At 44.7% G+C, this 17087-nt stretch overlaps 1 protein-coding gene across 1 annotated transcript in view; it reads left to right on the forward strand.

Moving 5' to 3' along the window:
* Positions 1 to 16557: 16557 nt before the first annotated feature.
* Positions 16558 to 17087, forward strand: part of TOGARAM2 (TOG array regulator of axonemal microtubules 2) — a 53246-nt gene continuing 52716 nt past the window's right edge. The window contains exon 1 of the mRNA XM_059717187.1: positions 16558 to 16789. Within this exon, the coding sequence (XP_059573170.1) occupies positions 16739 to 16789 (51 nt within the window). The 5' untranslated portion in view covers positions 16558 to 16738. The remainder of the gene's footprint in view (positions 16790 to 17087) is intronic.

The following is a 17087-nucleotide window of genomic DNA, read 5'->3' on the forward strand; positions in this document are numbered from 1 at the left end:
CAACTGTTGGTGTTTTCCACTGTGAAAACTTGACTTGTTATTTAACACAAAATATGGTGGCCATCAGGCTTTGATGAGGATTGGCCAGGCACTGTAGAGACGGACAGAAACCTTGCGTTGCCTGATACTGGGCTCTGCTACACTCACGTTCTCAAGTCACCAGAATTTCTGCTGACCTCAATGCTATTTATTAAAGCAATAGCTAAAGCTGACAAATGTAATACAGGCCTTGAGTTGCTTCATGGAGCAATCAGCTTTGATAGATGGCTGTATGTGAAAGTGAAGTCAGATAACAGAGCTATAGTTAGAGGAAACAAGCTGTCTCCTTGTTTCCCGTCTGCAGGTTCGACTTTGCTTTTGTGTGGCTCCTGGCCTGGTCTCCTTCCGACCTGGCTTATTTGGTGTTTGATGATGTCTTGTAACAGGGACTGGCCAGAACCAGGCTCCCTCATCTAGAAAAAAGTTGCGTTCTGGATCTGAGTTGTTCAGATCAGCCCCTTCTCCAGCCTGAAAATTACTTTTGTAGTGGGATTTCCTTCAGATGAACAGTCTGCTTCCTACAGTGCCAGGGGCTGTTGTACTCCTGTTACCAATGCTGACATGAATGTTGGGGAAAGCTCTACTCCCAGCATCAAGCATGTCCCTTTACAATGCAGAGATGCACACAATGATCAGCTCCTAAGCCACAGGGATAAAAGCAGGGCATTCTCTTGGGAAAGTTACCAGGCTTGACAGCTCTGGAGATTGATATCTTCCATCCATGGAGCAGCTACAGCCCATGGGTGGCAGGGAACTCTTTATTCATGATCTGTGACTGGCAGGGCACACAAATGGGAGCAAGAAGGGAGTTCATCTTCTGTGACCTTTCTGCTCCAAACCACCTTGCCAACAAAGGAGCCAGCCTTGGTAGTGATTTGGGGATACAGATACTTGCTCCCTAGTGACTTAGAAGAGGCAAAAAACTAATTTGTGCAGGCCAGTAAACAGGTATTGCAGAATAATGGCTCTTCATTATTACCATCTTGGGATTTAGCAATCTGGAGGCAAAAGGCTCTAGCATTAATGCCCTGAGCCACCCAGTCTCCTGGATAAACAGTATTTTACTGTAATTTCATAACCCTTGACCCTTGTCACTTACAATACTCTGATATTTGTGGTTTCCTTCTCACTTCTTCCCTTCCAATTAGTCCTTGAATAGTCTCTGCCTGACGCACGGTATTTTATATTCTAGGCCAGGAAAGATTTGTTGAGTGCTCTGAAACACTCTTGTCTAATTCCTGGTTATATACTACTGAGCCTGTCTTTACATGATGTGCATTGCTGATGGTGGCAGGGGCTGATGTGTGCATCTCCCCATCTCTGCATGTGGGGTATTTATCTGATCCTGGAACGGCTGTTATTACTTGTCAGTATTGTTTATGAAGCTTGAAGGCATTAAATATGTTATTGATTGCAAAACTGAGTGTGGAATCAGCAAGTTGAAATTTAGGTAGAGATTTGTCAAAAGAATGAAACTCCAGCAAATACTGTGCGTCAGCTGGGTGAGCACCAAGATCTTTCCCCCAAAGACTAAATACTGCGTGTGCTTAATTAGGAACATAAGGGTCCATCTAGTCTAGTGCTCTGTCTGACACTAGCCAATGCTTCAGAGGAAAGTGCAAAATCATCGCAGTAAGCAGTTGCAGGGTAATCTGCCAGTATCATTACTGGTTCATTTGGTGTTGGTAAAATTACTTTCTGGATTTTTATTGTTAACTGTTATAGTCTTCATGAGTTAGGCAATGGCTTGGGATGGTTATATTTTCTCTTTAGAGAATGATGTCTAGAGGAAAGATGGTTGTGACTTAAAAATAACTAGAAATCATAGGCATTTGGTCTGGCTGATCACGGTGTACTTTGAAACTCTTTATGTCTTTGTTCTATGTGTATGGTACTTTTGCCACCCTAAGAGCCCTCTCTGAGCGCAGAGACAGCACCCATTTTGTTCTCGGTTCTTGAAGAGCAGTCCCCTCGCACTGTGCTCTCTCTTTGAGAGAGGGAGAGAGAGAGAGATGAAATAGGCTGTTCCTTATGAAAGCTTATGCCTCTCTAAATCGGTTAGTGTCTAAAGTGCCACCTGCTCTGTTTTCCCCTTAAATTTAAAGGAGAATAGGACTCTAGCACGTTCTTTTTGGCTATTTCTGAAGTAACATTTTTAGCTCACGGTGGTATATTTTGACCTTCTTATATCAATCACATGGATTTTATTTCCCAGTTATGGTTGTCCTGGAGACTGCATTTGACCATAGCCAGCCAAACAGTCTGCAAAAGGTGCCATCTTTTATGCTTTTGCATTTTAACGGTGTTCCTCATCTTATTTCCCTCTCCCTTGCTGGAGCTCCCTCATGCTCCTGCACATACTACATCTTTCATCCTCTCCTCCTCTACCAATATTGGACACTACACTGAAAATACTAAGCAAAAATGGCCTTTCATTCAGTATTTACATCTTGTCTTTCTTGGAATTAGGAAAAACAAAGATACTTTTCTCCCCCCAAAATGTACCAAAGACATTTCCTAAACCTAAAAATTTCGAGTTTAAGGCTTTTTTTGGGGTGGGGGGGGGGTAGGTTCTGCTCTCTTCTACAGCCTGGATGGAAGGAGTTAGTTTAATCCCAAGAAAATCATATACTGATCGAAGGGAAAAAAAAGATATCCCCAAGAAATTTGGTCTCTGATGCCTCACTTACAACTCTTATATTTAATTGGACTTCTGTGGAACACCAGATGGTTTAAAAGCAACCAGCCAAACAATCCAAATGCTCATCTGCCAAAACTTTACCCCAGAATCATCCAAAGGGCAGGCTTTTTTTTTAACTCGGCTTTACATAAACTTTTAATTATGGAGTTTATCAATAACAAAAGATGACTAGATTTGAAAACAGGCTGGAAAACTGAACCCAGCTCAGGGAGAAGAGGCAGGTGATGGTGTGCTCAAATGCATTTGTGTTCTGGTTTCCATTCTTTGGTGTTCCATGCCCGAATTAGGTGGTTTCCTGCACATCTGGCATAAGAGCTCACTCTATGGTGGGTTTTTCCTAGAAATTCTGTGCAGGTCAAGCTGTTGCTGATATAAAAACCCAGAGTATGAAAAATACAATGGATTTGATGGGGGAGCTATTTTACTCCATCCTGTCTCCATGCAGTTTTCCTGTTATACCAAAGCAAAACTCATCAAAAGCAACAATAAATGATAATTCAGTGGGATAACCCTCAAGCCCCCTGTTAAAATGATACAGCAATAAGTTGGCTGGTGTGTAGACACACCATTACCCTCTCGTGGATGAATGCAGAACTGCTCAGCTGTGTGTAACAAAAGACCTGTGCTGCTAACAAGTGATGGAGATTCTTTCAGCTCAAGTGCTATGTAGTCTACAAACTATGCAGCTCCATGAAGGCATAGTGAGCAAACTCCTCCAAAAGTCAAAGGGACTCCACATAGACAGAGAAGTTGGTTAGTAGGAGCTCATATAAACATACAGACAAGTGCCATATTGCATCAGCCCAGTGGTCTGTGTAATCCAGTATCAGGTCATTAACAGTGGCAAGAGTGGATGCTCTTGAAGCAGCAGCAGAGAGTTGCAGAGGCAGAGCAGAGCCCAGCCCACCCTCGCCCTATGCACAAATTGGGGGTGGGGAGGGGAGGCACATGCTCCCCCTTGGCTCCTCCGCAGTTAACGCAGCAGTGGGAGCTTGTGCCCCTGGATGTGCCGCTGGGCTCCCGTTGTCCCACAGCCTGGCTCAGGCCCCATTCACTCCTGCCCCACTCCCTCCTGCACTGTGGGGGGGTCTCAATCTGTCCCCAGCCCTTTCCCTTTCCTCCACCCCGCCTCTTCCCCCCACCCACACTTACCTGCTGGGGGGGTGGGTCTATGTCTGTGTGCATCTGTCCCCTGCTTGCTCAGTGGCAGCAGACATGTGGCATCGTGCAGTGGTAGCTGGGTGCAGAGTCCAGCCTGCAGCAGCAACCGCCTCCGCTCTGTGTGTAGATATGGGGGGCACATGGCACCTGGGCCTCTGCTGAGGTGAGTGCAGCAGCTGGAGTCTCCTCCCCACTCCCTGTACCTCCCAGATGAGCTGCTCTCGTGGCTCTGCCCCAGCTGTGCAGCCCCAGCCCCACTTTCTCGTTCACTTTCTGTGAAGTCGTCTTGCTCTTTCACAGTGCAGCAACCACTTCTTGGCAGAGGTTCTTTTGTAGATACCTCCACTCCCATCAGTGATGGTAACATTTCTTTTCCCTCAATACAGCAATTGCCTATGCTTTGGTTTTGGTGACTTTCTGCTGTCATCACAGTGTTAAGATGGCAAACCTATGTGTTATGAAGCCAGTTACCAGTGAATCCTGATTGCTGAAAGTATGAACATCCTGCCAAACTGTCTTAAGGAAATAGTTAGGGAGTAATCTGGATGGGCATTAGACTTGCAAGAATGTAAAGTCTTTTTGAGATTAGCCAGGCTGATGAATCAAGCTCCATTTCCTTTACATTGTAAATATTCTGTACTTCATGAAACACATGGAAGCTACATGCTCTTTCTGTATGGCACAAAGCAGCTGATGTTGCCTTCTAGCACTGAAATAAGCGGCAGGGTGGAATTCTTTTGGCTTGGCCATATGGAGCCAGTGCCTTCCTCCTTCTCCTCCCCTTTCTAAGCAGACCTGTTGGCAGGTTGCCTGGTCTCTCTTGCCAAATGCCTAAAAAAAGAACCAATCAGATCACATTTGTCTAATACGTTAATGAATCTCCTTAGGTACCATCAAGTCTAATTCCATAGCAAGCTGTGACAGGCTAGCACCTGGGGAATGATGGCAGTGGAAAGTTGAGGGGTGATGGATGGTGAAGAAAACAGAAACTTGAAGACAATTTCTGTGCTTCAGTAAAAGCCATTACTAAGCCCAGTGCAAACCTTCCCCAAACTTTAATGGAGCCATATAAATAAGGATGAAGGTAGGTCTCCATTCTTGTTTGCTGCAACGATGACAACATGTTATTTGCTTTGTGGTTAATGTCTTTTGCCAGGCGGCCTTGAATTGTTTGGATAGCTGCACCCAAATAGGCTTTATTTACTGGGCTTTACTGAACTGTGGTTTCAACCATTTTAAAACGCAATCATTTAAACAGGCAGGAATAATCATTTAAAGAGACAGAGTGTACTGAAGCAATTCACTCTAAGCTGACACCTACAAAGGTAAGGTTATATTTGAAATGCCTTAAATGAACTCTAGAGCACACGCTTGTGTGCAAGATTAAAGTTTTTGTGTGTTCAAGTACTGGAGTACAGTACATACCTTGCAGTAGCTGCTGGCATAGATCCTGAAGGAACAGATTGGTTTTAGATCTGTCACCTGCACAGGACCTCACAACTGTGATGTGAATTAGGATCAGTTTCCATTTGGCCAGAGGACGATGCAGCAATTGACCCTTAAGGGGTTCTGCTGGTAGTGGTAGAGTCAAACCAGCTCCATGAGAAATCCACTTATCCTGCAATTGTGTTGTGTGCAATTTACTTCCACTGGTGTTATGGTCTCCTGGGTGGACGTAGGATTTTTGTTGCATCATCTATATGTGGAACTGCAGTGTGGCAAGTGCCTGAAATGCCCAATATGACTGGATTTGACATATCTGCAGGGAGCCGTTGATATAATTTCTAAGGACCTGACAGGCCTAGGATGGATGGAAATGTTTTGCAAGCTGGGTTAACTCCTTGGATGCTCCCCATCGCTGGATTGCAGATGGTCATATAAAACTTACAAGTAAAGGCCACCCACATCCCTCCCAAAGGCTTTCAGACTTTCCTTACAGTTTTATTATATTCCACTGATTGATTAAAAAAGCATTTAAAGAAATCCTGCCAGGCCCTTCATCTCTACTGTAAGTCAAATGTTCTTGGCATTTATAGGTTTTGAACACTCTTTACTGCAGTATTAGACAGGTTAATAACTGCCATATTTACTAAAAATGTTAACCCCCACACACCATGTTTTCTCTATATATCTTTTTTGTTTTTTGACAAAAACAAAATTTTGTTGAAAAAAGTAAAAATTAAAATTCTATATTTTACCAACACTGTTTGGCATTTCTTAATCTCTCTTTTTTTCTTAGAAAGAATGGAAAATTTCAGCTAAAAGGAAAGATGTTTTTACTTTGGCCAAGACATTTTTCATCAACAGTTCTGGTATTTTTAAAAAACCCAAAAAAGCCACAAACCTCTTCTGCCAAATTCACCCTTGATGTAATTTTACTGACAATAGAATCACACCAAGGGTGAGTTTTCTCTACTGCCTTTCAGCTAAGGTGCTAAAACCCTGATTATCCACCAATGAGAACAATTTCAGAAGGCCCACATTGAGGTCTCTTGCTCATTTCTTTCAGCTCTCTAGGTGGCAGTGCTGTATTCCATGGACAAAGTTGGGACTGATCTCAGTCTCTTGGTCAATAGTTCCTTGCTCTGATTGCCATATACCTGGGACTGATTGTGAACTGTTGTGAATGATGTGGCTCCTGCTTTCCAGCCGTGGAGCTGTAGTTAGCTCATTGTGGTACTCAAATTCCAGGGAGGTAGCTTTTGGTTTTGGTGGTGATTGGAGGCATAGCAGGGCGTCTCTGCCTGGGGAAGCTGCAGAAGCCCACAGCAGTGCAGGTGCAACCAGCCGATTTGCAGCTGTGCGATCACCCGTTCCCCGCAAGCCAACACCCAGGGCTGCTGTCCCGGTCACCCGGCCTCAGTTACGCTCCTGGTGTTGATGGCTAGCTATTGGTCCTAGAATAGATAATAGCACCACAGACCTGCTTTTGTCTATGCCACTTTTCATTAAATGACCTGAATTAACTTGATCTAATGCACCATGTCAAGAAGGTGTTGAGAGAGGCTCGTACTTACAGACGAGAATTTGCTGCTTCATGGCAGAATTTAAAGGTAATTGTAAGTGTAGCTCTCAATCCTCTCCTGACTTGCCTTGGAGGAAGTTATGTAGAGACTGAGAAGTTTGTTATGTACCAAAGGCATTTAATTTTATGGGCTGAAAGTCTAGCTTCACTGAAGACAATGAAAAAACTCCTCCTGATGTCACTGGGGCCAGCATTTCACCTACAGTATGCTGTAAATTAACTTATAGCTCAATTTAGAATGCTTTTCTAATAGTAAGGGTTTTGTTTTTGCTGACATGAAGAGAAGGTGGCCTTAATGACTGAAAGAGAGATTAAAACAAGAGGAAGACTTATAAGAAGTGAGGTTTATAGGACAAATATTTTCACACAAAAAGAACTGCCTGCCCCTTCTTGGCTGAGGAAGGTATTAGAGGATGTGGATAGATATGGTGTGGGCACAGGTAACAAAGGCACAAGGCAGGAGAAAGGGCTAGGGAAAGATATGGATGTTGTACTGGTATCTGTTAAATCTCCAGACACGGCCACCAAACTATTTTTGAGGTATCTTAAGTTGGGCACCCACAATCTAGTGGCAGACAATTTCCCTGCCTCTGTCCAACTGCAAAATAAGGATCAAAATACTTACCTAATAAGATGCCATTGGCTGCAATGTCTTGGAACAGGGCTTGGAATTGTACTAAATATTTGTCAATCTGTTTGGCCATTGATATGAACAGTGAGGAAGGTGTTTAAAATGCATGAAAAGTAGCTAGACTATGTTTGGAGGCTGTGATGTTTCTCGTGTGCTAGAAACAGCAGGGATGCATCAAAGACAGTCCACACACTGAAGAATGTACAATTTAATGAGAGAAAAAAGGCTGAGAGAAGGGATGTGTTGTTATACCCCATTTTACAGACAGGCAAGTCACATACCCAAGGTCACGCAAGAAGTCTGAGGTAGAGCAGGGAACAGAACGCAGACCTCCCAAGTTTCAGTCCAATCCCTTATCTGCAGGGTTTTTTTTCCCTGTTAATGTTTCTCCCCTGATCAAATATTTAAAGCTAGAATTGCAGAACCTTAGAAACGCAGAGCTGGAAGGGACCTTCAGAGAGTCTGCCTCCTGACCTGCATGAGGCAGGCTGCCAGAGTTTGGAGCAGCCAATGCATTTGAGTTTGATTCAATTACTTTTTTCTGTTTTAAGACTGTAAATTTTAAGTGAGATGACAATATACAGAATTAAGTGAAGTTAAAACTAGAATTGGATACCTTGTACAGGGTAGACATCAGCCCCGCCCCCCCGGTTTGTTGTTGTGGGGTGGTGACCTGCTGCCTGTGCATTTCTTGGTGGCTGGGATGGCACTGCAAAAGGTGGTCCTCACCAGACACCTCTCCTCCTCTCGGGTTTGCAGTGGTCCTCCACCCCTCGACTTATCCCCTCAATGCAGATCACATTTAGCCCCCATCCTCTCCGAGACTTCAATACTGTTGAATGTCCAAGAGAAGACAGCCGTGTTGCAAACCACACTGGTCCTTGCCACCACATCTTCCTTCCTGGCCAGGTGTCTCTTCAGTTCCACGGGTCTCCACATGGTAAGAAGGAGACCAGCAGCACCACACAAGAAAACAAGTCATTAAAACTGGTTGTGTGATTTACACCCACCCCAGGTTTGAATTTCTGACTCCTCCCCTCCGCTCCCCCTCCCTCCCTCCCTCCCTCCCTCCCTGGACCCTTCTTTCTTCTCCCCACCACCTTCCACAGCACCAGCCCATAGAGCTGTCTTCTGGGGGACTCATCCCCTTTCCCAGGTACCACCAAAGGTTACTGAGATTCCTCCTTGGCTCCAAATCCTCTTCTATTGCTTTTCCCTGTGTGTCCCCCCAAACTTTTTTATTATTTTTTTTAAGGGAAACCAAGCTTCTGTGTAGATGTATCCAATAACTCAATTGCCTGTCCTACTGTCAGGTGCAGCCATGATGTCTACTGGAGCACACAGGTGCCCATTAACCCTTTCTTTACCAGTGTGGGGTTTACACATCCCAGCACAGTTGTCCTTTGGCTCATTTTTTGAACAAACCTAACCCAGTGCCTAAGGTACACCAGGCAGCTAGTTTAGTAAAAGAGAAGACAGTTAAATGAACTTGTCCCACTGCATTCCACCTCTCCCTTGCCATCCCATGCTGGTTTCCGTTGCTCCCTGCCATTCCTTTCATAAACTATACAGATAAACTTTCTGCATGTTTCATTTTTGGTGTCTACCCTAAGTGATAGCTTGGTGCTCCATAATGACATCTCATTCTCTTTGGGCTGGTGATTTTTGTCTACCCAGAGTAGCTGAGGGCAGCTCTTCTCAACCCAAGAGCAGTTTGTCAAAATGACGTGAAACAACAAGAGTGGGTGAATGCTGTGGGCACACGGGAGACTTGCTTCCTACAGAAGAAGTGGGATTTTAAAGCCCCAGGGCTGTATTTCAAGCTGTGTTGAATAATTTGTGACACTCATCTGGGCTTCAGTGCAATGCTGTGGGATACTGACCTCAGACTAAGCAGATTCCACTGCCTGCAGCTCACTTATGGCTGGACAGCAGCATAGCCAGCCCACCTCAAGGCAAAGCCTCTAAGGACCAGTTTGTGGTTTAGTTCCACCCAAGGTAGTGGAGTGGGGTTCAGCAGGGTTCCAGATGTAGTTTATATTGTATTGTTTTAGTCTCCCATAAGTAGGCCACTATCAGGTACATAGTCCCAAGCATGTCAGCAGCATCCGGTGTAGTACTGTGCTCAAAGCAGTGGCCCCTGTCTTGGGCTGTTCCGAGTGGAGTGTGCTATCGCCCCAGGTTGGGTGACTGGGGCATAGGATGTTTATACAGATCAAGTGAAAGCTGAAGGAACTAACATCTGTTTTTAAAGCTGTTTGTATCAAATGCTGGGGAACAAGAGAGCTTGGGCTTGATGCCCTTTGTCTCATAATTTCAGTCCGGAGTGGAGGTGGGGTCCAGGGTAAGGGTACAGGAGGAACAGACTTCCTCCTTCCTCCTTTCTACATGATGGACGTCTGCAATGGCTACTGCCCTGGCTGTATTCTTGACGTGGCCATGGTTCCCTCTCTTGTTGAGCTCTTCTCTGTCTTTAGCCATACCAGCTTCCTCCCCCCTGCAGTCATGTTATTCAGGCTGCATTTGGAGCTTGTCCATGTGTATAGGATGCCCTGGGAATTGTTTTTATATTTTCAGTAAAAATGGCTTTTCCTTCATTAGGATGAAAGTTCAAGTGAAATTTCTTTGTGATCCATTGATACTTCCCACCTCCCCACAAGAACTGTTTTTTTTCTAGTCTTCCAAGCAACTGAACTATAGCTGTCCTGTTAGCCACAGTGATTATGCTGTGAAGAATAGTAGCTGGAATCCATGCCATTGGCAGAGAGCTTAAAGTATGCAATCAGCCATTAGATAATTAACTAGATTAGCAGCACAAGCAACCAAATGGGGCTAATTCTAGCTCATGTGATTCTCATGCGTGTAAGACAATTAGGCAGCAAACACCACTTGCGTAGCTAGAGCTTGATCTCCGGTTGTGTCCTCACGCCACTGTTTCAATATTGCATTTGTTTCACTCTGTTATAAATGACTTCTCCCTGCAGTGGGAGATTGGGGCTGGATGCAATCACATTCAGTTGCCCTTTGGGACGCCTGTGTCATTTGTCTGTGGTCGCCAAGCTGAGAATTTCCCTTGTCCCTTTTATATTATGGGTGTCCAAAGTGCCATATTTTCTTGCGTGCCATACTCCCCCAAATATGTGCCTTGTTATTGGAAGTTAGAAGCAAGAAAAAAAGATTTTTTTTTTTTCCAGTCATGGCTGAATGCGGGTCTTATGGAGCAGGGGCAGCTGTGTTGCATGCTCTTTCCTTGCAGCTAAAGCTTTAATCCTCTCACAGTTTTGCAGCAGCTATGAGAGGGTTAAAGTTTTAGTTGCAAGGAAAGAGTGCCTGGCATAACAGTCCCTACTCCATAAGACCTGTATTCAGCCATGACTCTGCCCCCTATACATGTCTAGCACAGAGCCAGTCCTCAGCAGCTATTCCAGCATTCCCATGTCTGCACTCCATTTCAGAGTAGAAATCAGCTTCTTCACTTAAAAACTTGCACTTCCATTTTTGGGGGAAAGGTGCATGGTATGTGAGTAAATGCAGTATGTCCTGAATACCCATTACAGCTCAAGGTTGGGGAGGAGGTAAGTGTGTGTTGTGAGGGCAGGGGTTAAAATATGTTTGATGGCTGCGTTCCAACTCAGGTTTTGCATCTGTAAAAGGGACACACACAGCTTGTTCATCTTGCAAAGCTTTGGTGGGTTCCAACTACTGCACTCTTTATTAAGTGCTTTAAGCATAATCAGATAAAAACTCGTAATACTTTAAACTTCCAGCATATTATTATTATTACTGCTACTGCTTTTTTTTCTCTCCCTTTTTTAGTCTTAGCCTCTTTGAAGCAAGAGCTGAGTGGCCTGGACATTTCTCAAAGAGTGAAGATGATGCCATCTCTATTCCTATAGACTTTCATGAGCTTTGTTTGTAACTGTAATTTACTTGGAGTCATCCCACAAAAGGATCAGAAATACTAACTGTTGAGATTCTCAAGTCTTGGCCTTGGCGTAGCAAGGTGCAGCAGCCTCAAGAGATGTTTATGAAAGCATTGCCTCCCCTTCCACCCCGCAAATCCCTGAGGCTTCTCTTCCTTCTTATTGCCTTAAATATGCCCCGATAACACCTCTGTCTCTCTCTGTGTTGTCTGAACATAGAAGGGCCCCAAGCTAGGCCTTACATCTGAAGAGTCTTGGGGTTTGAGGTTATAAAAAGCACCACATTTTGCAGCTTTGGTTCAAGTGGAAGTAGAAGCAGAAGTACTAACTGTTGCAGAGAACAAACTCTAGTCTAGCGGACAGCCCAGGCTGCTGCTAAAATGCCCTATACAGCAGTACCCATGATACTGAATTTCCTTTTCTCTGAGATCCACAGATAAACGCTAGCTAACTGCATGGCTGTTTTGGGTTTTTTTCCATGAAGGAGTCAGTGGGTTAAGAACTCACCCTGACAGCTGTGTGTTCCTCTGCAGCTGTAATTCTTCCACTGCCCTGTGACCGTCGTCACTCAGACCAATCCTGAATAGCAGTCTTGCCAACGGATGCTCTTCCTGTCTGCCTGCAAAGCTCTACCTGCCCTTGTCGTGCTGAATCAGTAACATTATTCTGTCTCTTGATGTCACCAAAGCAGGGGGTCCGGATAAACTAGCCTGCTCTGTATGTGTCCACTGGGCTCTCATTAGTGCTGATGCTGTGCATGCTTACTTCCCTCATGGACTCTGTTGCAGTGGTATGTGGATCACCCAGGTGCTTGTCCAAAGCACAGAGGAGGTTGCTATGGGCAAAGCCCTAGAGCTCCCAACTCAGCAAAGGTTCCTGTGAACATAAAGGGCCTGTGAGAATGCCAAGAGGTGATAGCTGCTGCTGGTGCTACAAATGTTACTATTGTTAAATATGCTTTTTTGTGTACATCTGCAATGGAAAAGAAAATGAGGAGCAGTAGCTGAGCAGGTATCTGGTTATAGCCACAGGGGACAGGGTTTGGGGAGGGTGATTTCTGTCTCTGCAATACCTACAGAGGTTGTGGAATCTCCATCCTTGGCAGTTTTTAAGACCTGGCTAGACAAAGCCCTGGCTGGGATGATCTAGTTGGGGATGGTGCTGCTTTGAGCAGGGGGTTGCACCAGATAACCTCCTGAGGTCCCTTCTGGCCCTCATTTACTATGGCAGTATGATTCTCAATGAGATAGTGCCTCTCAATGAAGCCTTGTTCCCTGGGACAGCTGGGGGAAGGGGGAATGGATGGACTAGGGAATGTTTCTTCTGGACATCTGATGAGAGAATCCTAAAGTTCAGTTGAAGATGCCCACCCTGCTTCCCATAAGGGGAGAATTGCATTTAGAATCCAGAATGGGCATTTAAAAGAAGCCAATTCCATTCAGCAACTCAGGGAAAGTTTGGTAAAGGTTGGTGACGGCTGTATAGAGTAGATCCTGTTCCTGCCTCACGACAGGAGGTTGGATTAGACCCTTCAAGGTCCCATCCAGCCCAGTTTTCTGTGATTCTGTACTTCTAGATGGCACTTTGTTTATGCACTTTAATCCTATCGTAATGAAATCTTTCCTTTGCTGCAGATGTCACGGGGTTGACTGTGGAGCACCTCTCATTCATTTTCCTTCCCTGGATGCTTAATTGTGCCATGGACAATACATCTTCCATGTGGAACTTAAATTTAGCAGCAGTAAAGCTGAGGTAACACTGATGGCAAAGCACGCAGACTGAAGCTATTAGAAGCACAATCCAAAGTGAGGCAGGCTTTTAAAAATTGTTTTAATATCAAACTAAGCCTTGGATTTTATGTCTTAATGGTTTAGGCAGAGAGGTGCTTAAATGTATACCTTCATCTTCAATATCAGCAAACCAAAGATAAAGCAAGGAGATGTTCAGCGCTTGGAGCAGGTGACTGGATATTGGATACTCTTGGGTTGTACTGCTAGCTCTGCCATAGCTCCACTTCATGATCTGGACAAGGTGATTAGGACCATTGTTTAAAATGGCTACTAATTTGGGGGTGCTTCATTCTGGGCCCACCCATCTTAAAACCAAGCCCTGAGTTGTCTTCAGAGGTGCTGAGCATTCACACCCCTCTTTAATTCACTTTGTTGGATCCTTGGCTGAAAGGGAAGATGATCTCTGTTCCAAAATGAAGGTGTTGGGGAGCTAGGAAAAACCCTGAGTAGGAAGAGAAGAGTTGCATACTCCAAGTTCCTGCTGGCTTGTGACAGGTTCCTAAAAAAAAAACACAACAAAAAACAAAACAAACCAAACAAATAACCCCCCCCCCCCCACCCAGTGGACATACATAAAAGATGCTTCATGTCCTAAAGACCTTACAGTCTAAATAGAAAGAATATAGATAGAGGGAGAGGATTTTTTTTTTTTGAGATGGGAACTGGAGTAGATTGGATCCTGCCTAAGTTGACGCTGGAAGTTTGTGGTAGAAATGGGAGATGACCCCATGTCTCTAGACTCTGAGACCAGTATATGAATCACAAGGCAATGATTTGTTTCTTTCCTAGCTCAAATAGAATATATTCACTAGAAAACTTGCATTGATGATGTAACTGTAATACACATTTTAGGCCTGGTCTGCTTTTATCTCAGAAATATTTAAAAGTGACTTAGGTGGAATTTAGTTCTGAAAAATGATCCAATTTGGCCCTGCTCCAGAAGCCACAAAACTGAGTGTGTGCTTTAGTTCAGGCAGCTCCTCCATTTTGGGCCATAATGTTCCATAGACACCTGCACTTGGCTCTGAGCATGTTTAGAAACCATCCATTTTGATCACCAAGATACTTGCCTACCCTTTATTTAGGCACCTGGATACTTAAATATAGGTATGTCTGAGCATGGGTGGATCTAGGATTTTGAAAAGTGGGGTGCAGATGGTGTGGTGCATCATCATATATAGAAACCAAAAGCTTTGCTAATATGCTGAGGGCCTAGGGCTATATTATTTAGTTCAAGAACGAAGCAAAAACAAATACAACATTAATGGAATTGTATAAAAAAATGCAGCAAATAGGCAAAAACAATCATAAGATGTTTCTTTAGTCCTGTTGTCATTAGAATTAAGTGTACTTCTCTTTCAGGTTAATCAAACAAAATCTAGCCTTACTGAGCATCTTGACAGTGCATCCAGCACTTCACTGGAAGTTATTTCCACACCTGAGTTGATGATCACCTGCTTAAATGTTTCCACACCTGAGTTACTGTTTTAGCTAGAGTTAAAAACAGTTTGCAGGGCTGTGTAATAGGAGCTATGCTAAAAGGATCAGTTAACAGACAGGAGAAAAAAGGATAGCTTAATTAGCGAAACATCAAGACTATGAGAAAGGAGAGAGGGCCATTAAAACCCATAAAATGAAGAGTTTAGAAGGAATCAGGTAGACTATAAAGAGCCAGTTGGCTCCCTCATGGCTGCCTGACTAGAACTGCCACTGCTGCTGCCAGGCAGTTTGATTTTAAGCTTTGGGTGGAGCAGAAATCAAAGATGAGTGCGACTACAGCATTGCACCCTCCTGGATCCACCTCCGTCTCCGAGACCAAATAGGATTTGGCCCTGTGAGGCCAGTCTGCTGGAATCAGGTCATTATCTGCCATGTAGAGAGAGTTCTTTAAGTTTTTCCCTGTGTACTGAACACTGGAGAAAATGAAGGACTTGGTTGGCTTAAGGCATCTGTCAGGAATGTTTTGCAGTGGCAGGCTGGAGTGGCCAAGCTCAGGTATGATGCAGGCAGCACCACTACTGCTGCTTCTCTGTGCTGGTGCTTCTTCCTGCTTCCAAAGACTATGTGAGTGGTGTTTGCTGACTACTGAACCCCCAGCTCCATGGGCTGGATCCGGTTGCTCCACAGGCTGTAAGTTGCTGACCCTCCCTTAAGGCTACTTGGTGTGAGATGGAAGCTTTCATCTCTGTGTCGCTGGTTCAAATCGGACTTAGCTTAGCAGTGGCAGGAGACACTGCCATTTGGCGGTGGTTCCATGTCTTGTGTCAAATGAGTCAATAGTTGCCTTTCCAGGTCTTAATAGCTGTGTAATGTAATAGATGGGTTTGATTAGCCTCAAGGGGCAAGGGAGTTGTAGCCCCAAGGGGCAAGTTTCTTGGTTTCCTCTTTTTTCTAGTATGACCTTAATTGTCACAGGTCACAAAAATTACTACCACTCTTTACCCACTGGCCAATCCAGCCCCTTTTTCTAGAAGAAAATTCATATATGTATACATGTGGAGGAGTTTATAAACACTTGGGCAAGAAGCTGTTCTGATATATTCTGAAGCTAGGAATGGAAATACTGGGAGCGAGTGAAAACTTCATGATGTCTTAGCACTTTTGCACAGCAAGGCAGATGTGGCTGGTGCTGGACACAAAGTAAGGGCAATGGTTTGGTTTGGTATGAGTAGTTCCTGGCAGGGCGGCAAAAGTTCTGTCGCAGTGCAAATGTGGAATTCAAATTGGGCAGCCCTTTGAAGAGGGGTTGATGGCTGTACAAGGTGCAGCCAAGGGGAGAACGTAGCTAACAGGAGCTGGCTCAGCTCTTGCATTGATTTTGCTCCTGTGCAGCATCATTCCGTGGAGTTATTCTTGATTTGTTCTGCTCCAATAGCAGAGTCGAAGCTTATAATCCTGCCCCCAGGAATTTACTATCTGGAGCATTTTGACCTCTAGTAATGAAAGGCTCAACTTCCCCCTCCCATTCATAAGCTCCAAAACAGTCAGACTGTGCTGTTTGTGTGGGCGTTAGGCAGCCTTTGGGTGGGTTTTTTAGGAATCTTTTTTAGGAATCACAGGCCAGGAGGAACTTGGAGCGTGCAACCCTTCTATTCCAATTTGGGATTTGTCCTGGCTCCAGTGTTGGGGTGATACCAAGGTCACGTAGGTGCTCTCTGTTCCAAAACCCTGGGAGACGCCTGCCTGCCCTGCAGGCAAAGCCTATTCCTTGCACCATATGACTTGTGTCTTTAGAAAAGTGGTTGCTATGCAGCCTTGTTTGCTTACAGTAGGTGACACTGTTTGCCTGCTGCGTGTGTAACCTGTGCAAGCCTGCTATCCTCCTGCAGAGGGGGGCTAGCCTGCCATGCTGACATCCATGCCCACACAGCTTTGAATACCTATGGTTTGGTAGAAACCCGGATTTGTTGCAGGGGAGGTGGCCTACAGCTGGGCTTTGTAGTGCCCAGAACGATGAGGAGCTAAACAATGTGGAAACTAGGTTTCCGAAGTGATGGGATGTCCCTGCTTGTAAAGGAGGTTAGTGAACAGTGCTGACGGGTGCTTTGCTGCTTTCTCAGGGAGGTGGCACTTGGGGATAGACGAGATGGACCATACTGATGATTTGTTGCTCTGTGCACCGACGGAGGCTTCTTGGTGCTGAGGATTCTTTCCAGTAAAACAGTAAGTGGTCTATTGTGAAAGAGAATTTGGGAAAAAGGTGTAGTTGCTTTTTTTTTTTTTTCCTTTCCCTTCTGGTTTATTAACCTAAAAGAAAAAAAATTTAGCTTCAGGGAACTTTCTGGTAAGTCCTTTTGCTGACACTGAGGGTGGGGGA

The sequence above is a fragment of the Alligator mississippiensis genome, chromosome 1, assembly GCF_030867095.1.
Source record: "Alligator mississippiensis isolate rAllMis1 chromosome 1, rAllMis1, whole genome shotgun sequence".
Classification (NCBI taxonomy): domain Eukaryota; kingdom Metazoa; phylum Chordata; order Crocodylia; family Alligatoridae; genus Alligator; species Alligator mississippiensis.